The sequence below is a fragment of the Larus michahellis genome, chromosome 25, assembly GCF_964199755.1.
Source record: "Larus michahellis chromosome 25, bLarMic1.1, whole genome shotgun sequence".
NCBI classification, from domain to species: domain Eukaryota; kingdom Metazoa; phylum Chordata; class Aves; order Charadriiformes; family Laridae; genus Larus; species Larus michahellis.
The window spans coordinates 2,405,892-2,428,639 of NC_133920.1; the positions used below are offsets into that span (position 1 = coordinate 2,405,892).

The 22,748-nt window shown below is 57.6% G+C and overlaps 1 protein-coding gene across 4 annotated transcripts in view; it reads right to left on the reverse strand.

Annotated features, from left to right (window-relative positions):
- The window catches only part of WIZ (WIZ zinc finger), a 60,379-nt gene extending 37,938 nt beyond the window's left edge, over positions 1-22,441 (reverse strand). For 2 of the 4 annotated variants that reach the window (XM_074567225.1, XM_074567226.1), the window contains exons 1-2: positions 22,095-22,217; positions 14,840-15,294 (exon numbers count right to left, since the gene is read on the reverse strand). In XM_074567225.1, coding sequence (XP_074423326.1) covers positions 14,840-15,209 — 370 coding nt within the window. In that variant the 5' untranslated portion in view covers positions 15,210-15,294; positions 22,095-22,217. Of the gene's footprint in view, positions 1-451; positions 632-14,839; positions 15,295-22,094 lie in introns of those variants that run through there. The other 2 variants (XM_074567224.1, XM_074567227.1) reach the window with 2 other exon arrangements.
- Between the last annotated feature and the right edge of the window lie 307 nt (positions 22,442-22,748).

Below are 22,748 nucleotides of genomic sequence, written 5' to 3' on the forward strand. Positions count from 1 at the left end.
CTCCCAAGAAACGTCAAACCCCCCCAAGAAACGTCAAACCCCCCCAAAAGACCTCCAATCCCCCTAGGAGATCTCCAACCCCCGCACCCAAGAGACTTCCAATCCGCTGCAAGAGACCTCCAACCCCCCCGTCAAAGAGATGCCCAAAACCTCCCCAAAGAGACGCCCAAGCCCCCCCCCCCAAAGAGACCTCCAAACTCCCTCCCGAGAGACCTCCAAACCCCCAAAAGACATCTGAAGCCCCCCTAAAGACTCCCAACCCCCCTCCCAAGAGACGCCTTTCTCGCGAGCTCTCCTCAACCATCCCTCCTACAACCCCGAGCGCGCTGGCACGGCCCCAAACCATCTCCCAAAGTATTTTCAAGCGAGCCGAGGGACCGGCTGGGGGACGCTCCGTAAAAACCCGGCCCTTCCTTCACCGCCTAAAACCCTCGGGCTTCCCCGGCCGTACCCTCATATCTGGTGGGATGAGGATTGTCCCGAGCGCCGTGGTCCCTCTCGGAGGGACGCTGAGGGTCCTGCATCCAGCATCTGCACCGGGCTTTTACAGCCGAAGCAGGAACCTCCCTCCGCAAATACCTGTTTTAACAGGGTTATTTTCTACCCGAGGTGTTTCCAATTCTGCATTTCCCCCATTACCAAGCCTTTTAAAAACAAAAGCGAGCGAGAAAGAGCACTGCCCGAGGGTGCCAGCCCTCCATTCAAGTCTTTCACCCGCCGCTAAGAGCCCAAATTGAGCCTTTTCAGAGGCGATTCCAAGCCGATCCTTGAAAACCTTTCTTTCTTTTTTTTTTTTTATTTATTTCCCTTAAAGAGTTATCAGGCCTCCGAGCAAATTCATCCTCTAGATCCTGCTCTGCTCCATCCAGCTTTAAGCAAGATTTATGTGACGGGGCGGCAGAAAACTTTCCTCGTCAGCAGAGGACACATCCAGCATCTAATGAAAGAAGAGTTTCTCTCCAAGCTGCTTGAAAGGCATCCAGACTCTGTTGCAAGCTCATCTTGTTTGGATCCATCTCTATTAAATTTCCAGCGGATTTCGGCTGCTCCCATAAAAGTGACAGTGTTTTTTACCGGCCATGAATGCAGGCGATTCACATCACCGTCCCCTTTTTCGCTCCGGGTCCCTCATCAACTTTTTTTTCCCCCTCCATCTGCCGGCAGGTTTGGGCTTCACCATCATTAAAACAGGGTTTTTATCACCTAAAAAGCAACGATGGGGAAAAGCCACAAGGCTCAGCTCTTTTGTACCTGTAATGTTAGCCGGAGAGAAGATCCCCAAAGGCTGTTTTGGATGCTATAAAGCCACGGGGAAGACTCCTGAGGGATCATCTTCTCACTTTTCATTGCTGTCAGCCTGTAACGAGCTGTCCTCTACGATTACCGAACCCCACCGTTGGCCGCGAAGACCTGGGAAAGCTTATTAATCATCCTGGAGTACGTGCCGGCGCGCTCCGGAGAGCACGCGACGTTGATGGGCGAGCCTTGTCGTGCGCGGATGCTTCCCCGAACCCAGCCAAGAGCTTGGAGTCAGTCCTTGGCGCAAGCACGGGCTCTCGGGGCCACCTTGGCATGGCGTCGGTGCCAAGTGTTACTGCGGTGACGGAGAATCGCTGGATGGCTTTGCCTGGCAGCATCTCACCCCCCATGTCGGGGCTGGCAGGAACACATCGGGCTCCAGCGACGAGATGGAGCCCCAAAAGCTGCTGAGATCCTTCCTCCACTCAATCATCCCATATGGAGAATGGGGGGGGGGTGGTGTGTGTGTGTCCTACACACCCCAGGGAAGACCCCAGGGTGGAAAAGCAGGACTCTTGGCCCCAGGATCAGCAAGAAGGGACCAGCCACCAGCAACGCTTACTGGGAAATAGAGATCAATTGAGAAGATTTGCAGCCCCTACCCATGGTTTTGGGTTGGGGTTGTGCTTGGACATCTCCGCAGGGACTATCTGGTACAAACTGGGGAGAAACACTTGTCCCAGCTCCTCCATCCTTAAATTAATCCCTTTTTCTACATCTAGGTGTCTTTGATGGCCAAGACCCAGAAGTCTCTTCCCACAGACACACAAATTTTCAGGACACAGCAAGAAAAGGAAGGATTTTGACCGTGTGGACAGCCCAAAACTATAGTAACACATCGGACAGCATGGTTACAAGGAGGACAAACCACCAGGGAGGAAGGGAAGCAGCTGCTCAGCTCCATGTTGCACCCTAGAGACAAAGCCAAATGGGCTAAGTGCCACCAGTTTTCCTACAAGAAGGACAACGTGCTTCTGCGGCAAGAAATTAATGTCTCAAAACCAGCTAGTTTTCCCCCAAACCACAAAGCGCCAGCTGGGTTGAAACCAGTGTCCCGATGACACAAGGACATTGAATCTTCTGGGTTGGAAGGGACCCACAATGATCATCAAGCCCAACTCCTGACTCCACACAGGGCAACCTAAGAAGTTTAAGAGCTTCTTGAACACCAACAAGCTTGGGGGTCACGACCACATGCCTGGGGAGCTCCTTCCAGTTCTTGACCACCCTCTCCATGAAGAGCTCTTTCCTAATGGCCAATCTGAACTTCCCCTGATGCAACTTTAAGCCTCGTGGTCCTCTCACTAGACTCCTCCTAACTCCTCTCACAGCACCTCCTAACCCGTTCCCCATCGTGAGGAAGTTGTAGACAGCCACGAGGTCACTCCTCAGTCTCCTCTTCAGGTTGACCAGCTCTCCGCTGCTCCCTACTCCTTTCACCATCTCTATTGCCATCCTTTGGATGTGTTCTAATACTTATAAATCCTTCTTAGATTGTGGAGCCCCAAACTGCCCACAGGACTCAAGGTGAGGCCACGCCAAGACATGAGACAGCCACATCTTTTGACCAGTTCACTACACTGTGCCTAATGCACCCCAGGATATGGGTGGCCCTTTTGGCCATGAGGCCATATCGTTGACTCCCATTGAGCCTCCCATCACTCGAAGGCCCCAGATCCTCTCTGCAGGCTTCGCTCCAGCCTCTTGACCCCAAATTTATACCTACATCCCAGACGACACCATCCCAGGTGCCAAATCTGTCATTTGTCCTTGTTCAGTGTCATAGAGTTGGTGATTGCCCAGTGCTCTGCTCTATGGAGATCTCTCCGTGAGGCCTCTATCCTTGAGGAAATCAACACCTCCTCCTAATTTAGTATCATCAGCAAACTGACTTAGCGTGCGCTCAACTCCTGTGGCCAGGTCATCGATAAAAACATTGAAGAGAGAAAAATCCCTGGAGAACACCACTAGTGACTGGCCACCAGCCAGATGTTGCCCCACTGACTACAGCTCTTTGAGCCTGACCCTTCAGCCAACTGTTCACCCAAGGTGTTGTGTCCATGCCTAGCTTTATGCTAGAAGGATACTGCGAGAAACAGTATCAAAAGCTTTGCTAAAATCCCCCAGACCCACATCCACTGCCTTCCCTTCATCCATGAGGCCGGGAACCTTGTCGCAAAACGATACTCCGTTAGGAAGACATGACCTTCCCTTCCTGAACCCACGTTGGCTTTGACCGATGACTGCATCGTCTTTCAAGTGTTTTTCCAATACCTCCCAGAATAACCACCTCCATAATTTCGACAGGCACCGAAGCAAGACCGACAGGCCTATAATTACCAGGGTCGTCTTTCTTGCCCTTCTTGGAAATTGGAATAACATTTGCGAGCTTCCAGTTGTCTGGGACCTCTCCAGAGTCCCGAGACCCTTGATAAGGTCTCACATCGGCGAAACTCTCCCAGTACCCTGGGATGAATCCCATCGGGACCTGTAGGTTTACGTACATGCAGTTGCTGCAGCAAATCCCATACAAGTCCAAAGTTAACTGGGAGCTTACCACTCCCCCAGTTGTGGTTCTCCAACCCAACGCCAGGGGCTCCCAGGGCCCGTCACCGGTGTTAAAGACAGGGGTGAAGGCATGAAATGTCTCTATTTTATCTTCACCCCTATCTACGAGGTGACCAACCTCATCAAGTAACGGACCAATGTCTTCTTTAGTCCTCTTTTTGCTGTTAAAATACTTTAAAAAACCCTTTTTTTTTTTGTTATCCCCCCACAGAATCAGCCAGACACGGTACTGCAGGAGGCACAGTGCAAACACAAATTTCATTTTCTCAGCAGCAGCAAACTCCAGAGAAGGATTAAGGTGGCCTCGTGCCGAAGCATTAGCTCATTTCTGCTGGGGTTGGGAGAAGGTTACGGTATCTCCATCCCCAGCTTGACCCAGCAGCAGTTTTCCTCTTGCAAAAGGGGTCATTGCCACAGCCACTTATCTCTTACACGCTCCTGAATAGCTTTTATCCCCCCGATATTGAGAAGAAAAAAAATAGATTTAGGCCACTTGCTGAGGGCTTATAGATACCTGGTAGCCAGGAGAGCAGCCTGGGCTGTAGGACAGAAGCAAATCACCCCGAGAAACCCAAAACCGCAGCCACAACACGTTTATATCCCACTTACCCCAACCAAGAACTTGGCTTTGCATGGCCAAAAAACCAAGTTTGCACCAGTACAGAACCTCTCCTCCCCATAAATGCCCAGTGGGGGAGAAGGATTAGGCCATGTCCTACTTTGCAAGGCAGCAGGAGAATCCACGGCCCTGCCCAGCGTTGCCCCCGGCTTATTTTTAAACCGTGGCCCCGATAGCGCGAGCGATGGCCCAGGGGAGAGAGGCTGCTCGGGGGGTGCTGGATTTGGGAGGTTATTTATAGACACCGAAAGACAGGCACGGCAGGTGCTCTGTGCCTTGGACAACCGCTACTGAGCGCGGGCGTGAAACCTTCTCCCAGCACGCCGAGGAGAACTGCTGGCCACCAGACTGGACCCCTCCTCGCCACAGACCTTGCCCGTTCAGGTTTTGGGCTTACCGAAGACCACCCATGGCAAGAAAACACCTTCAACAACACTCACCCCGTTCTCTTGGTGACACGTTTGAGGACCATGTCATGACCCACCTTCCCACCCACCATGGGAACACCACAAGCAACCACTCAACCAAACTCTCGTGCTGCCATCAAATCCTTATTTTGGTGCTTACCCACGGCACGGGTGGAAAGGTACAAACCTCAAAAGCCTTTGGGAAGAGATTCACGGCCGAGAGCTGTGTTACCCCTGCCTTAGAGGAGACGTAGCGTGGGGTTTTTTCCATGCAACTTTAGGGTTTCCAACTGTACTCCATGTCCCAGCTCCAGCTAAGCCCTGCCTGTTGTCTTGGACTCAAGTATTCAATTATTTATTTGCTAGGCAACAACATGACATCTTTCCTGGCACCGTTCGCAGGCTAAGAGGCTGACGAAGCGGTAATTAGTGAGGACGGTTACTGGGACTGTGAGCTCAACCTCCCCGTTAAGAGAAGTTGAAAGCCAACAGCTTAAACTCAGCCCAACGCCAGCGAGCAAGGAGACAACATTGGAAACCAGCCACGATTCCAGGGGCAGCTCCCCACCCACGCAAAAAACCTCAGAAAAGGCCACTGGATGTAGGCACCGGCGACTGTCCCGAAGAGTTAAGGCAAGATTAGCAGGAGCTGCACCTCCATTGGGTGTCTGGTCTCATGACTTGCATATCTTTTCTGGACGGAGTTCAAAGGCGGGCCATAAAAAAAAAAAGAAATGGCCCAGCAGTTGGCAAACGCACCTTGGGATGGGCTACACGTGAGCTGCTCCGCTCCAGAAAAAAGCTTTAGAGGCACCCGGAACTCGCTACTCAACCCAAGATCAGCCCAAAGCATGATTTCCTACGCTGTGGAGCACTTCGCGGGGGGACCCACCTTGCAGGAACGACATGTTTTCCCTCAAAACACCCCTAAAACTCATTCCAATGCTTCACAATTAAAACTAGGACAGTGTCATGAGGTCTCATCACACCACCAAAGCCCAGATCTAGGACAAACCTTGTCATTGCAAGGGCTGAGTATATTTTGGCCTCTTCAACCTGTTAATTTTATTTCCCAGGCTCCCGTAGACCAACGGCTCCGGCTCTTTGCTCCCGCCTCTCATCTGCAAGTCCCTACCCCCAAGAAGTGCCATCCAGATGCTCTTCGGCAGCATCTCAAGACTCTCACACACGTTCCACAGCAAAGAATTCAAGAGTTAGTTAAGAGAGAGTTTAAGGGTTGGACTTGTAAACCATGTAAACATCTACCAGAAGACTTCAAGGACCAATTTCTTGGATTTCTTTTGTGTCTCGCTGGGCACGGGGCTGTACAACCACCATCTGGGACAGCTCAGACCAAGACAGGCGCACGGACTCAACCAACAGTTGAGCAACAGCAGAAATTGCTCTTTGGAAACCTCCATTTAAGAGAACAACACTCTCTTTGTGCAAGCCCCAAATGCCGCTTCCCTTCTCCATCTCTTTGCTCGTAGCTGTTGGCAGCTGATGCGGAACAAGCCCAACACCGGTGACCTGCTCGGGGACAGGAGGACACCACCAAGAGTAGAGCAAGAGATGTTCCTTCAGCTGCGGTAAAATGATGTTAAACCATTATTTTGCGCAATTTCCGGACACGAGTTCTCCATCTCGGGCACATGAAGGATCCCTTACTTTGCCTGGAGGACAGCATTGAAACGCAGCCACCAAATGCCACCGCTTTAGCACTCCTCCAGCCAACCCACGTCCCCACAGGGTTGATTTGTGCTCCACTGGAAGTCCCTATTGCAGGCTCCTAGTGACAGGCATTAAAAAAAAAAAAAAATCACTCATCCTAAAATCATCTCCCTTTCTCCAGCTGCTCCCGGTGTGGCTCTGGGTGAAGATGCTTTTCAGTATTTTAATGTGAAATTGCAACTGGACCACGCACATCCACTCAACGTCATCGAGATTAATGCAACACAAAGTTATCTTATTTATCACCAGACTGGCCACAAGGTCTCCAGAGGGCAGATGTGCTATGGTGACGCATGGCTCAAAAAATGGCAATTATTGGGGGTTTTTTTTTTTAGCGGTGGATCTGTTTGGATCAGCTCTGCAGCCCGTAAGTCTTGAGGGAGTTTTGCCAAGCCCTAACGGGGCAGGGCTGTCGAGGTGGTGAGCAGAGCCGTGCACCATCCAAAACCCGACACCCAAATCTGGGGCCGTACACCAGTTCCATCCGACACCCGGCACCCCAATTCCAGGCCACCCACCAACTCCATCCAACACCCGACACCCCAATTCGGGGCCACCCACCAGCTCCACCCCAAACCCAACACCCCAGTTGGGGGCCACCCACCAGCTCCACCCCAAACCCAACACCCCAGTTGGGGGCCACCCACCAGCTCCATCCAAAATCCGACACCCCAATTGGGGGCCACCCACCAGCTCCATCCAAAACCCAACCCCCCGATTCCAGGCCACCCACCAGCTCCGTCCAACATCCCAATTCGGGGCCATCCAAAGCAACCAGTAAACATTTGCTATTTCCAGCAATATTTGATGCCTGCCACACAGTTTTAGCAGCGCACATGGCCCTTTGCAACACCTTGCACGCGCAAACTACCCGGCACGTCTCCCGTCTCCAAATCCTTTGTTGCACAGACCAGGAAAAAACACACCATACAGCTCAAATCCAGCTTTGCCAGGGCCCAACATCCAAAGGGCGGGCGGGAGCCTGAGCCCAGCACCCAGCCACGTGCTACGGATTCATCTGGGCATCCCTGGACGGCGACATCCATCCACCACCGGGATTTATTGATTTCTGCCGTACAGCCGAGCTGCCACCGGTGCTTTTCCAGCCGCTTCCTCCTTATCTCCATCCGCCCCGTGGCGGTTTGGTTATTTAAGCACCGTGCAGACTTTGCTCTTCCCAGCGAAGAAAAACTACCTTTGTCCTCTTTCCCTGCTCCTCCCATCCCCTGCGAAAGGATACGCGGGGCTTTCGGAGGAGGGAAGAAGGTTCGGAGAGTCGTTCAGCCTTCATCCACCACCTCCTGTGTCCCCCCCAGGGAGGACGGGCACGTTTTTTGGGGTGAAAACCACCCCACCCTGGAGAGGTTCTGGGGTGGAGAGGGAGCTGGAGAACGTGGGAACGGGGATCCGGAGCCAGCCCGACGCACGGTGATTTGCCACCGGGGCCAGCAACCCCAAAATGACCCAAATTCAGGCGGTTTCATCCCTGTGATTCCCTTGTCCCACAAAATCCCCGCAGCGCCTTGTGCTCAGCCTGGAGAGCAGCTCCCGTCTCGCAGGACACCCCTAGAAAAGCCCCTGCGGCGTCTAACGAGCTTTGCTTTAACGACAACGAAGGTGGCGATATCTCAGAGGCCAGGGCTGAGGACGTCTACGAGGACACGCTCCGTGAACAGACACTGGGAGCTCCCACCAGCGCCAATCCCGCTGGATTTCTCCCCATTTCACAAGGGCAGCCAAGTGCGCAGCCCAGATCCCTCCCCTCCGTGGCAGTGGGATTTTCCAGGGGAAACTGAGCCACAGTCGGAGCCTTGCAGCTTGAAATTACCCTTTTTTAAGACAATTTAAGCCAGACATCACCCTCCGGGCAGCGGCATCCCAAAACCAGGTTTTTCTCAGCACTGAAGAGGGGGATGAGGCCAAACGGGTGAGCATCGTTATTCCCCAGCAGTAATTAAAACCCAAATTACTGCCAACCCAAGAATGGGTTGTCCCCAAAACCACTCCAGGCTGCCGACACGGATGGGGACAACTTCCCAATACCCGCCACAGCGTCACACCCCGGGGCATATTTCTGCTATCTAATTATTTTCCGAGAGTGTATCCGGAAAGAAAAAAATACCTACAACCGGGACCGGCGAGCGCTGAGCTGTCGGGACAAGCCAGCGCCTTTCCCCGGGGTCGTTCCTTGCGCGGGCAGCGGGCGCCGAGCCCACCTCTGCCCCGGGAACGCCGCATCCTGCCCCTCGATTTCGGGAGAGGAGGCAAAGGCGGCTCCGAGCATCCTTCCCCCAGCTCTTGTGCGTGACTCAAGTGGGCTCTTGAGTTTCATTCCAGAAGTGAAAAGAAAAATAATAAAAATACACGTATTAAAAAAAAAAAAATAATCGGGTGGCGCACGCGGATGCTGGAGAGGGGAGGGGATCTCCGAGCGTCGGGATCGGCCTCTCCCGGGAGCGATCTCAACTTCAAGAGCTCCTTAACGGTGCTCGGAGGGATGGATCAAAAGAGGCTCTTGGCCCGCGAGCGCGGTTCTTGCAAGTCAAGACTGGAGGGGGAAGGGGAGGAAGGATGGCGAGGGGACGCAGAAGAAGGGATTAAAAAGAAAGGAGAAGGGAGGGGGAAATAAAATAGGTGGAGAAAACAAAAGGGACACGGAGGTGGGACAAAGGCTGAGCCTCAGCCCCTGCCACAAGCAGTCCATCTTGGGTATTGTCCTCGCTGTCAGACCTGTATAAATTAAAAGCCCGGCGCCGTGAGCGCCTCCCCTACCTCTTTTCCCCGGCATCGTCTCATCTTGAGCGGAGCGTTAAGAGGGGGGGAAAAAAAAAAAAAAAAAAAAAAAAATCCTGGAAAAACTTCTCCATCTCCAGCTTCCCGAGCGACCGCGCCACCCGACGCTGCATCCTTTGGGGAGCCCAAAGGGGTGATTCCCCCCCCCCCAAAGTTGGAGAGGGGTTTTTTTTTGGGGGGGGGGAGGGTTTGGTCCTGCCAAGAGGACGAGGTGGTGCAGGGTGCGGTGCCGAACAAGCCTCGTGGGCTCTGGTTTTCCGCCACCTCTTCCGTATCGCCTCCCCCCCCCCCCAAAAAAAAAAAGACACGGTGGATTTATTTAGTCACCCAGATCCTAAAGAAAAAACAAAAAAACCCACAAAAAAGACATTTCTTCCCCCCGCCCCCGAGCTAGAAACGGCTCCGAACTAAACCGAGAGTCGCTTCCCAGCGATCGCAATCAAAATAACCATAAAAAGCTCTAAATTGGGAATAAACGACGCTGCAGCCAGGTTTCAGCGCCTGCAGCACGGGGAAAGGCCTTGGGTTCCCATCACGGGCGGGTCATTAAAGCAATTTGGGATGAAAACACACTTTTTTTTAGTTAAAGCACACAAGCTGTTTGTACCTGAACTGGGCTTTTTCCCCGGTTGTCCCAGTTTGGCGCGCGGGCAAACCTCACGGCGTGCCTCAGCTGGGGCTTTCCAGCCCGAGGTGCGATGGATAAAACCCTGTTCCTGCAGAACCAGGGACATCAAAACATCAAAACCAAATCAAACCCCCCACCTCCGACGCGACCGGGAGCAGAAGAGGAACCTGATGGTGACCCACAGTCGCTCGGTCGGATCCCGTGCCGGCGATTCAACGCGTTTTAAGGCACAAAAGAGAAGATTTGGCGAAATCAAGACACATCCAGCAGTTCCAGCGGCAGGAACGGCAGATTTCAGATCGATAATCTCGCATCGGGACCACTAACACTTGTTTCCCCTCTTCTACCTTTCTCGTATTAAATCAACGCACGCTTTGCCTTGATTAATTCGGTTAATTAATGTGGCAGCTCCCAGGCAGAGGTCACGGGTGGGGACGTGAGCCCGTGGCACCGACTCGCTACGGGGCTTTGCCACCCACAGAGTGTTGGGGACCTTGTGGCACTGCTCGATGCCACGGGGACGTTTGTGACATCCCACACTGCCACGGAATCCCCAGAGCAGGGTGTCCCTGCACTGGGGACCTTGTGACGCCCCACAGTGCCGCGGCATCCCCGGAGCATCCTGCTGTCCCTGGATCAGGGACCTTGGGAGACACCGCGCACTGCCGCAGCATCCCCAGAGCAGCACGCGCCTGTATTGGGGACCTTGTCACACCCCACACTGCCACGGCCATCCCAAAGCATGACGTCCCCAAACTGGGGACCGTAGTGACACCTCACGCTGCCACGGCAATCCCAAAGCATGACGTCCCCAAACTGGGGACCGTAGCGACACCTCACACTGCCATGGCAATCCCAAAGCATGATGTCCCCAAACTGGGGACTGTCGTCACACCCCACACTGCCACAGCATCTCCAGAGCAAGACGTCGCTGTCTCGGGGACCTTGTGACACCCCACGCTGCCACGGCAATCGGGGACCTCGTGGCACCATCCCCAAGCGCGGGGAGGAGCTGGGTGCCGTCCCTCCCACCCCACGCACCCATGGGACCCCCTCACCTCCACCGAAACCTCCAGGGGGGAACACGCAGCCGGGTGACTGGGGACAAGGGGGGACCGAGGGGACCAGCCCCGTGCCAATGTGACACCAGAAGCACGGTAAGGGAGGAAGAACCGAGCAAAAACTCGACGTCTCCATGGGGTCCAACCATCCCACACCGACACGGGGAAGAAAAACTCCCCCCGGCGCAGGTTGACAAGGGTGCCGGTGATTCGGGAAATGAGGAGGGAACCGCAGCCAGAAGATAAACCATCCCCAGGTCCCTCACCTTCACCCCGGGGGGGACGGGGATGAGCCCCAAAGTAGGAACGGGGCAAAGGTTGGAGCATCTCCAGCCCCGCTGCTGCCACCCACAACAACAAATCACCCAAACCCCTTCTGAAACAGCCCACACGTGGCGCAGACCCCCCCAAAAAACCCCCGTGAGCAGCCCAAAACAGCCCCCCAAAGAGCAAGGAGGGGAGACGAGGCCACCAAAAAGCCACAAGAAGGGTCCCCGTGGGACGTGGCACCCAGCCCCCATCACTCACGGTTGCCTCCAGCCGAAAACGGGACGACGGTTCGGGTACCACGACCGGGGCTGGGGAAATCCCCCAGCAGCAGCTCCTTCCTTCCTCGCCAGCTCGAAGCTCGGTCGGGCAGAACGGAGCAGCTGCCCCGAGCCACCACGGCGCTCGCTACTCCGCTAACGAGCTCACGCACTGCGCTTGCCGGCACCGGGGCAAGCCACGACGTGGGGTTTCTTTGGGTTTCTTCCGCCATCTCCTCTCCTGGACCACCATCGTTTGGTGGGTTGCACCGTGCGGGGTGTGCTGCCGCACCGGCACTGTCTCGGCACTCTCCGGCACGCAAGCAGGACACACTGCTGCTCGGGAGGGATGCTCCATGCCGAGGGCACCCCAAAAACCTCACTGAGGGGGAACGTCTCTCCCAGTGATCGCTTGCTGATCTCCCGGCAGCACCGGACTCTGCCTGGCTCTGAAAACCGACCGCAGCCGCCATACTCATGGTCAGTGGCACTCGGCAGATGACGGGATAATTTTGCCGTGCCGAGGCTGTTGGAGACAGCAGAAGAACCCCAAACCCTTGAGGCTGGCGGTACTGCAAGCATTTGTGGAGGGTCTTTCCACCCCAAAGGACCTTTAGACCAGCATGCCAGCCTCAGCCTCTACTTTGGGGCATTTTGGGCCATTTCACCTCATTTTTTTCAACCCGAGAAGTGCCCAGCCCCTCCAGTCACACCTCCTTAAGTCTGCCCATGAGCAGAGCTGGATCCACCCAAAGCACCCCAGGACCCCAAGTGAGCCCCACCACCCATCCAGAGCCAGGTTGGACACCCGGATGGAGACATTCTCCATCTCCTAACACAGCCCTCGCTATCTTCTGGGCACCAACTCCCTTCTTCTTCAAACACCATCTTTAAACACCCGTTTAAACATCCGTCCATCCCCTAGAGATAATTTTCCATCTGTTGACCATGGTGAAAGAACAGAGAGCTGAAAAGCTTCCCAGATGCAACGTGGTCCCTTCCCCACCCACCTCATGGTGGGTAAATAACAACGGGACCCACCAAACAGGTCGCCTGCGCCAGGAGATAAGGTTTTAAGTCAACGGGTGATTGTGGAGATGGGCAAACTCATCACAGGGATGTGGCGTTGAAGAACAATTGCAGCCAATGACTCCACTGCTGTCACCGCTTCCAGCTGGGGAAAAGGCGACCCACCCACCATCCAGGGGACAATTAACGAGGCAAATCACTGACCGGATCCGTGGCCACCACCCACCTCATTTTCCAGTGAAGACATGGGGATGGGGAAGGACAGGAGGGTTGCAAACATGTGGAGGGGTTCAGATAGGACTGAGGATGGTGGAGGGACCTCTCCAGCATTGAAATGATGGAGAAGTTGAGGTGGGATGGGGTTAATCCTCCAAACCAGGCAGAGAACACACACCAGACAAGCAGGGATCTACAGATGAATGGACAACTTGCAGCAGCTGCGCTCGACAGATAAGGAATCGGCCGGAGAGCCGCATACAAAGAGTTAGAGTCAACATCTCAATGCCCAAGTGGAAACCAGTAACAAGTGGAGTCCCTCAAGCGTCCACACTGGGACCAATGCTGTTTATTATCTCCAACACCAACATGGATTGAGCACACCCTCAGCAAGTTTGTGGGTGACACCAAACTGAGTTGATACCTTGAGAGAAGGGATGACATCCAGAAGGACGCTGACAGGCCAACATGACTTCTTGATGGGCCAACAAGTGGGCCAACACGAACCTCATGAAGTTCAATGAGGCCAAATGGAAGGTCCTACACCTTGCTTGGGGCAATCGCCAATATCAAACTAGGGGACTGAGAGCAGCTGGTGGAGAAGGACCTGTTAGAGGAGGCCACAAAGATGATCCAAGAGCTGGAGCGCCTCTCCCATAAAGAAAGGCTGGTAAGAGTTGAGGTTGTCCAGCGTGGAGAAGCGAAGGCTCTGGGGAGACCTTCTTGTGGCTTATACGGGGGCCTTACCAAGACCCATAGGACAAAGGACAACAGTTTTAAGCTGGAAGAGGGTAGATTTAGATTGGACCTAAGGAAGAAATGTTTTATGATGAAGGTGCTGAGACATTGGACGAGGTTGCCCAGAAAAGATACGGATGCTCCATCATTGGAAGTGTTCAAGATCACACTGGATGGAGCTCTGAGCAACCTCATGTAGTGGAAGGTATCCATGTCTGCTGCAAGGAGTCAGACTAGATGGTCTTTGACAAGGGGGACAAGGTGTGTCCAACCCAAACCATTCTATGAAAACCTCCCCGCACACCCAAGAGCCCTTGGAGGAGAGTTTCTCCAGAGCCAAGCCATAGACAGACCCAAGGGGGTCTCCCATGGGTGACGAAGATCCCCCACCCCATAACAGGACATCCCCTCCAAGAGCAGCCAGCACACATAGGGGGTTTTCACGATGCCAAGGTCATCCCAGAATAGCTCCACACCAGCACTGGAGACCAACCAGTCCCTATCGGAGCTGCTCATCCCCCGTCACCCGCACAACACCGGCAGCCCAGCACCGAGCAGTGGGGCAGGGGACGATGCCTTTGCCCTGCAGCCACCCTCGGCAGCGCCGGAGGAAGGTTTCCGTTTCGAGAAGAGGGGAATTCAGTGAGGCCAGGCGCAGGTGTCACGGTTTCGCTCTGCTCGGCACAGCCGCGGCTTCACCAGCAATACCAAAAACACGTGTCACCGGTGGTGAGGCGCAGTTCCCACCTGCTCCCTCCCGACACGGCACCAGCCCCACACCGACACGTGGTGGAACACGACCACCTCGCATGGCGATGGGCAAGGTGGCCCCTTTTGGGGGCACCTTCAGTTTGGGATGAGGAGCCTCCAAAAAGCCACCAGCTTGACCCACCACCAGGTTTTGTGCCCGTCTGTGGTGCTGCAGCCGGGTGGTGGCACAACAGCACAGGGATCCCAGCGCAGCATTCACATCCCCGTTTCTCCTTACATCAAAATCACGCGTTTCTCACTGTACGGGTCCCGTTTCACCGCGAGATGCTGAGAGCTGAGGAACATCTCCAACGCCAAGACAGAAAACGCCTGCCCAAACCACCCCACCGCAATGGTGCGACCATCAGGCAAACCAACCAAATCAACCCGAGCATCACCGGCCACGCACGAAGCGCCGGGAGACATCCCCGTCCCCCAAGAAGCCACCCCAACGGCATCAACCGGGGACTTACCGGCCACATCGTGCGCTTCCAGGGCGACGTCAGGCTCCTGACGGGAGAGCGACGAGAAGAAGTCGGGGTCCTCTTGCAACGGGCGCAACTCAGCGCCGGAGGGTCCCTTCCCCTCCCTGCTCATCGTCGCCAGATCATCCGCAGCATAGAAAGCATCTTCCTCGAGCTCCGTCTCCGTTTCCACCGACGTCCCAGATAAAGCCAGGTTCTCCAGGGGCTTTTTTGCATCTTGAAGGAAAGCAGCTCTTCGTTCTTCGCCTTGGGGGCACTCAAGGGCAGGAAAAGTCTCTTTGTTTGGCTCCGGTGTCATTAACAGGGCTCTGCCTCCATCTCCTTGGCGCTCTGAGAAATTAGGGACAGCTTTCTCCATCCCTCGCCGATTGTGCTGTGTCACTCGGAAAAAAACACCGCGCCGGCACTCGGGAGGGTTGGCGGCCAGGGACTGCCGGCAAAATCTAGAAGAAATAAGAGATAAAAGAGGAGAAAATGAGAAAAGAGGCTGGATTTTGCAGAGATGGAGGAGAAACGGTGGCGGCTCGTGCTGGAAAACCCTCGCTGCGGGCACCAAAGCTCTCAATGCCATGGAGTTTGGGCAAGACATCGGGTGCCATCACTCATCCCTTGGGAAAACTGGTGCTGCCGGTAGCTGACGCGGTGCCGGGTCCCTGCTGGAGTCGATGAACCACAAAAGGTGCCGCTTCTCCCCGATACGGAGGGGTTTTTTCCTCCGCCTTCCAAACCGCGATTTGCCAGAGGAACGGCTCAGGACCCTGTGGGCCCCTCCATCCCCTGCCACGCACCCCCCCCCAAAAAAAACCCTTGTCATCCTCAAATTGATTATTTATCCCCCCCCAAAATTTCAATCCCCACGACGCGGCGCTGGGAAAGGTGCCAGTTCGCACCCTCTGGGGGCTCGGCTCTGCCCCAAAATGGGGATGGCCGCCCCCAAAACGGGGGCGTGGGGGGGGAATTTTGGGATGCTGTGCCGCATCCTTCCCCATAAGCCAATGGGACAAAGTGGTACCTTCACGCTGGGGACCCCTCGAAGGGCTTGGGGACCCCTCGAAGGGCTTGGTGACCCTCGGGGGGGAACCAGGTACTGGCCACCCCAATGCGGAACCCCCTCAAAAATAAACCAAACACCTTCTACCACCCGATGCCGCTGCAGGTTAAAGGGTGAAAAAGAAACTAATTAGGAGAAATAAAGGAGATCCTGATCTCTGCCGGGTGAAGATATTGGGTCGAATCCTGATCCGGGTGGGCGGAGAGGGGGAAAAACAGGAGGAAAACGGAGCTAAAAAGCCGAGCTTATCAGCTCCGCTGGAGGATAAAGGCACAGGAGGAGAGCGAAGGAGCTAAATTTACCCCGGCGCGGAAGGAGAAGGCAGAGAAGAGACTATAAATACCTTCAAGGTAAGAATGCAAATGAAGAGGGAATTATTCGAGCTGGCGCAAGATGTTTCCCCGCCCCGGGGCCGAGGGAGGAGAGCGATGGAGCAAACCCCGACGCCCGGCGGCCACCTTCAAATCTCTCCCGCCCCGAAGCAGCCGGTTGCCCATCGCTTCCCCGGAGAACGATGCCCGGAGCCACCGTGGGTTAAGTTTGCCAAGAAGAGGTGAAAATAGGCAGTCAATTAAATAAATTAAAAATACGTTGGCTCCGCGGGCCGGTGTCTTTCTTCCATGAGGATCGGTGGCTCCGGCTGGCTTCGGTTTGTACGGATATACCTCCGGCGTCGCCCCAAAATGGCACCCGATGCCCAACGCCGTGCTGGCGGGATGCTCTCACCCCGAAGAGCGGCACCGCAACGATGCTTCCCGCCCAAGCCCCTGCGGCGTTTTGGGGGAGCAAACCCCAAATTTGTGGGCTTTTTGGGGTCCGACGCGGCGGCGGCTCAGTGCCGGTGGGCCAGGATGAGGGATGCTCCGCCGGGATGAAGCCACCTGCTCTCCTCGCACCGATTTACCGGGAAGAACCAGTGGATCGTGACATCATTTTTAACCAGAATCCGGCTTAAATCCGGTCGGACGCGCACGACATTCCCTTTTTACTGCATCTCTCATCGTGCCGTGGTGGCTCATCCATCATGCCGGCAAGGAACGTCGGAGAAACCTCCACATGGCACAGTGCCGGCAGGATGGGAGCCCAGCAGACGGCCTAGTGACGGCGTTTCTCCCGGTTTTTCCCGGCGTTCCAGGAGTCGCCCCAAAATGTCTCACCCTGCTGCAAGGAAATAAAACGGCACGGCAAGGCGCCGGGTGCGTGACGACAAAGCTGGCAGGGGACAGGCAGGAGCACCTGGATCCAAGGGCGGAAAAAGCCATCGCGGAGTTTTACCTTTTTAATTGCAGCCACGTCTCAGCCCGGCCGGGGACCCCGGCGCATCCCTGCACCAGGGGGATCCATCCAGGTGAGAATAGGTCAAAAAACCCCACAAAATTGGTTTATTTTTAAAAGCTGCGGGTTTTTTGGGGACATGGGTTTGATCCCAGCCAACTCCAGGACCGAATCTGGCAACGCGCAGGCACCTTTCCCCGGCGATAAACCGCAGCATCCCTTTGGCACCGGCGTTCACCGGCACGGTCCCAACCTTTGCTCACCGAAACGTGTCTCGCCGCAGCCAGGCTGAAATCCCCCCAAATGACACCAAAATCCCCCATCTGCACCCCGGCATCGCGCTCAGCGTCACCCACCAGCACCTCGACCCACCAAAACACGCGCTGGCGCAGCCAAGACGCAGGGACATCGGCGCCGCGTCCCCCACCTTGCTCACCGAAAAAACACGTTTTTCCAAGTTTTCCCCCCTTTTTTTTTTTGTGTGGTTTTTTTTTTTTTTTTTCCCCCTCCTTCCCCCTCTTCCCAAAACACACACTCATCCGTCTGCTGCGCTGGCGGCGCTCCCTAAAAACCCACCATCCTCCCCAAAAACCCGCTTGGGACAAGCTCACCGGGGCGGGGGGAAAAAGAAAAAAAGAAAGAAAAAAGATTATGTTTTTTTTTTTCATTAAAAAAAACCCGCCAAGCGCTCACCGTAAAGTTTAAAAAGCCGCTTCCCTGCTCGCTTCCCAAGCTCTGCTCGCTTCCCAAGCTCGCTTCAAGGGGTGGAAGCGGGGAGTGCGGAAACCCTTCCCCCAGCCCATCGCCCCAGAGCCATGCAAAGGCGGAGCAGAATTGGGACAATTTAAATGCTAAACCGGTTAAGTGGGGACAATCGCTGCCTTCCCTGGAAGTCAAGAGGAAGGGGCCTTTCCCCAGGCCAAACGCCTCCCGGCGGAGGTTCCACAGTGGGTTACCCCGGGCGCACTTTGCCCGGGAAGGCTTTGGCTGCGTGTTTTCACCCGGCGTGGGTTTTCCCGTTTTTCCCCCCTCGCTCGGAAGAGCAGGGCCGCGAGGAAGGAGGACGGTGCCAGTTTTTTCCCCTCCTTCGTATGGGATCGCGACCAAGCGCGCGGGGTCCCGGCGCGCTGCCGGGGCGCTTGAGTCGGGCAAGGCTACGGCCGCGTGGGTTTTTCCCCTGCGTGGTTTTCTTCCTCTCCGGGAGAGGAACGTGTGGCAGAGCAGTCGCAGCACAAGAGGACAATGCTGGGTTTTTGCCCCCCCCCGCTCTGTGCTAGATCACAACCAAGCGCGCGGGGTCCGGCGCGCTCATGGCACGCTTGAGTCGGGCAAGCCACGGCCACGCGTTTTTTTTTTTTTTCTCTGCGTGGTTGTTTTCTTCTCTGGGAGAGGAACGCGTGGCACAGCAGAGTCACGGGGCAAGAGGACCGTGCTGGTTTTTTCCCCCCCAACTCTGTGGTGGATCGCGACTAAGCGCGCAGGGGCCGGCGCGCTCACGGCACGCTTGAGCGGGGCAGGCCACGGCCGCATGGTTTTTCCCTGCGTGGTTTTTTTTTTCCCCCTCCCCGGGAGAGGAACGTGTGGCAGAGCAGCTGCGGCGCAGGAGGACCGTGCTGGTTTTTCCCCCCGCCACTCCATGGTGGATCGGGACCAAGCGCACGGGGTCCGGCGCGCTCACGGTGTGCTTGAGTCCGGCAGCCTACATCCCTGAGTTTTTTCCCGACGCAGTTTGGTTTTTTTCCTCGCCAGGAGAGCAGGACCACAACACATGAGGACGGTGGCTGCTTTTGCCCCGCTTCGTATCGGCTCATGACCGAGCACGCGGGGTCCGGCGCGCTCCCGCGGCGCTTGAGTCGGGCAGGCTACGGCCGCATGTTTTTTTTCCCCCGTACGGTTTTTACTTCCCCCCGCCACGAGCGACGCGGGGCACAGAAGAGACAAGAGCAGAGGAAGACAGCGTTGGTTTTTCCTCCTCCGTGCCACGTCACGGCCAAGCACGCAGGGTCCGGCGCGCTCCAAGTGCGCTTGAACGGGGCAGGCTCCAGCTGCGTGTTTATTTCCCCCCCCCCGCACGGTTTTTATCCCTTGCACGGCAGAACAGAGTCACGATGAAGGAGGACAGCACCAATTTTTTTACGCCTTTGTGCCAGGTCAGGGCCGAACTCACAGGGTTCGGCACGCTTCGGGTGCGCTTGAACCAGGCAGGCTCCAGCCGCGTGTTTTCTTTTCCCCCACATGTTTTTGTTTCCTTGCTGGCAGCGCAGAGCCACAACACAGGAGGACAGTGCCGGCTTTTCCTCCTCTCTACCAGGTCACGGCCAAGCTCGCGGGGTCCAGCGCGCTCCCAGCACGCTTGAGCCGGGCAGGCTCCAGGCTCATGATTTTTCCCCCCCCGCCCCCGACGTGTTTTTGGTTTTTCTCCCTCACATGCCAGAGCAAAGCCCCAACGCGGGACGACGGCGCTGCGTTTTCCTCCTCCGTACCAGGTCATGGCCAAGCTCGCGGGGTCCCGCACGCTCCCAGCGCGCTCGAACTGGGCAGACTCCAGCTGCGTGGGTTTTTTTTTTTTTTCCCCCTCCTTTCCGTGTGGTTTATTCTTCCTCGCGTGGCAGAGCAGAGCCCCGACGCCGGAGGACGGTGCCGGTCTTTCCCACTCCGTCCCAGACCACAACCAAGCACGCGCGGTCCGGGGCGCTTACGGGCAAAACCCATCGCACCCACAAAGAAAACGCCGAAGAGGAGCAAGCGCTCCAGATTTGATACAGGAGGAATTCAGGGAGGATCTGGGAAGCTCCCATGGCTCAAGCAGGGATCCCGGATGGTTTCCTTCCTTGGGGAAAGCTCAAGCGATCACTGACGTTCCTCCCCGGTGTTAACGAGCTTGTTTAGCAAAAAAGGGTCTTTTTTCCCCCCCCCCATCTCGGAGATGGAATGAGCAAAGGACGCATTCCCCAGGGAGCACTTCCATATCTGCTCCAGCGGTTGCAGCTGTAAGCCAGCAAATCCCGTGCCAAGGGTATTTGTTGGGATGCGGGGCTCTGCCAGTGCTGGGATCCTCAGGGAATCTGGCCACGGGATCGTCGGCGCTGCCGGAGGGGGATTTCACGGCGTCAATGGGGATAGTCCGTGTGCCAACTCCTCTAAACCACGCGCCGGGGAGGGAAATCCAGTGTCAAGCCATGCCGGGATGAGCCGAAAGATGCTCCGAGCGGCGTCGAGCCGTGCCAGGATGAGCCGAAAGATGCTCCGAGCAACAGTAGCACCGCTCTCGCCTTCGTGCCGTGCGGCGGCGGCACCGGCTGGGCTCCGACCCGCTCCCTGCCATCCAGCTGCTTGGGAAGAGAAAACGTTCCCGGCGCCGCGCCAAAAACTCGCCACCGAACCCATCAGAGCTGCCAAACCACGGCACGGAGTGAAACACCGCGGCACCGCCACAGCCCCTCACCGGTTCTGACACCGCTCCGGTCGGCAGAGAGGAAAAGCTCCCAGTGGAGATTCCAAGGTCGCTGTCACTGGATGCTCGTTTAACCCCAGTTAACGAGCCCGGCAGAGGTCGGCCTCCTTCCACCGGCGCAGGAACGGTACCGGTGATGGCGGCGGAGACGAACCAGCACCGGAACGGCCGAGGGGAAGCGTTAGCACGGGTCCGGATCTGTCCCATCCCCACATTCCCAAGCGGTGGATGCTGAATCCAGCACGGCTTGGCACTGGGTGTCCCGGTGCTGCTGCCGGCACCCGATCCCCCCACCGGCACGTGGGTGCCTGGGTCCCCTCATCACAGACACCCCCCCCCCCCACTGCCTCCATACCCCCCCAGACGCCTGGGTCCCCTCCTCCGTACAGACACCCCCCCCCGCCCCCAACCCCTCGGATGCCTGGGTCCCCTCATCACAGACCCCCCCTCCCTTCCATACCCCCCCGGACACCTGCGTTCTCTCCTCAGCACAGACACCCCCCCTCCTCCCTGTACCCCCCCCCCCCGCCCCGTCCTCCTTCCCCGGGACGCTTGGGTCCGTTCCCCGGCTCCTGGATGCCTGGGTCCCTCCTCAGCACTAACCCCCCCTCCCCCCCTGTACCCCCCCCGGACACCTGAGTCTCCCTCATCACCACAGACCCCCCCCCCCCCCGCTCCATAACCCCCCCGGACACCTGGGTGCCCTCCTCAGCACAGAACCCCCCACCCACCCGGACGCTTGGGTCCCCCTCATCACCACGGATCCCCCCCCGCCCCCCCCGGGACGCTTGGGTCCGTCCCCCCCCCGTCCCGGACGCCCGGGTCCCTCCTCAGCACAGACCCCCCCCTCCCTCCCTGTACCCCCCCCCGGACACCTGAGTGCCCCCTCATCGCCACAGACCCCCCGCCCCCCCCACTCCGCTCCATAACCCCCCCGGACGCCCGGGTCCCTCCTCAGCACAGACCCCCCCCTCCCTCCCTGTACCCCCCCCCGGACACCTGAGTGCCCCCTCATCGCCACAGACACCACCCCCCCCCCCCGCCATGCCCGCCTTCCTCGGGACACTTGGGTCCGTGTCCCCCCCCCCGGACACCTGAGTCCCCCCTCATCAGCACAGACACCCCCTCCCCTCCATACCCCCCCCCCCAGACGCCTGAGTCCCCTCATCACCACAGACAACTACCCCCCCCCCCCCGGCCATGCCCGCCTTCCCCGGGCACTGGGGTCCGGTCTCCACCTCCCGGACGCCCGGGGCCCTTCCCGGTTACCTGAGGCCCTGCGCCCCCCCCCACCCCCCCCGGAGGCCGGGGTGCCCCCACCCCGCGTTTCAGCACCCCGGACGGGGCCGGCGGGGGGGGCTGGGGGGGTGTCAGCGTCACCCCCCCCCCCAGCCCGGCCTCGGGTTCCCCGGTAGCGGCTCCGCTTTGTCTCCCGCCGGGGCCCCCCCACCCCGGGCACTCACCCCTCCGGTCCCCCGGGGCCGGGCCGTTCCTCCTCCTCCTCCTCAGCGGCGTCGCTGCTCCAACCGCCGCCCCCGCCGCCTCCTGCCCGGTTCCGGCCTCCACAGCAGCCGCCGCGCCGGGGACATGGTCCCTTTAAATCCCCCCCCGGGGGCCCGGCCGGTCCCGCCGCCGCCGCCGCCGCCGCCGCCGCCGCCGCCTCCTGCGTCGCTCCGGCCGCTCCCCCGCCCCCCTCCCTTCGGCGGGGCCTGACTACGTCACGCCGCGCGCCACCGGCCCGCCGCCGACATCTTAGGGGCGGCGAACGGGGTCCCGGCGCCGCCTCCGCTGTCGCCGCCGCCGCCGCCATGTTGGGCCGCGCCGGGCGCCACCGCCCCCCCGCTCTCCCCCGCCCCGCCGGAGCGGCCGCCGCGCGCCGCCGCCGCCCTCCGCCGGCGTCGCGGCGCGCTGCTGATGACGTCAGCGGGTAGGCACTCGCCGCCATCTTGGGAGTGGCGAAGGGAAGGTGGGGGAGGCGGCGCGGTGACCTTCCAGGAGGGAGGGGTGAGGAGGAGAGCGGGCGGCGCGGGCGTTTTGCGTCATGGGCGAGCGACGGCGACGGCGCGCCGCCATCTTGGGGGGGCGGAAGGGGAAGGTCGGGCTGGGCTGGGGAGGGG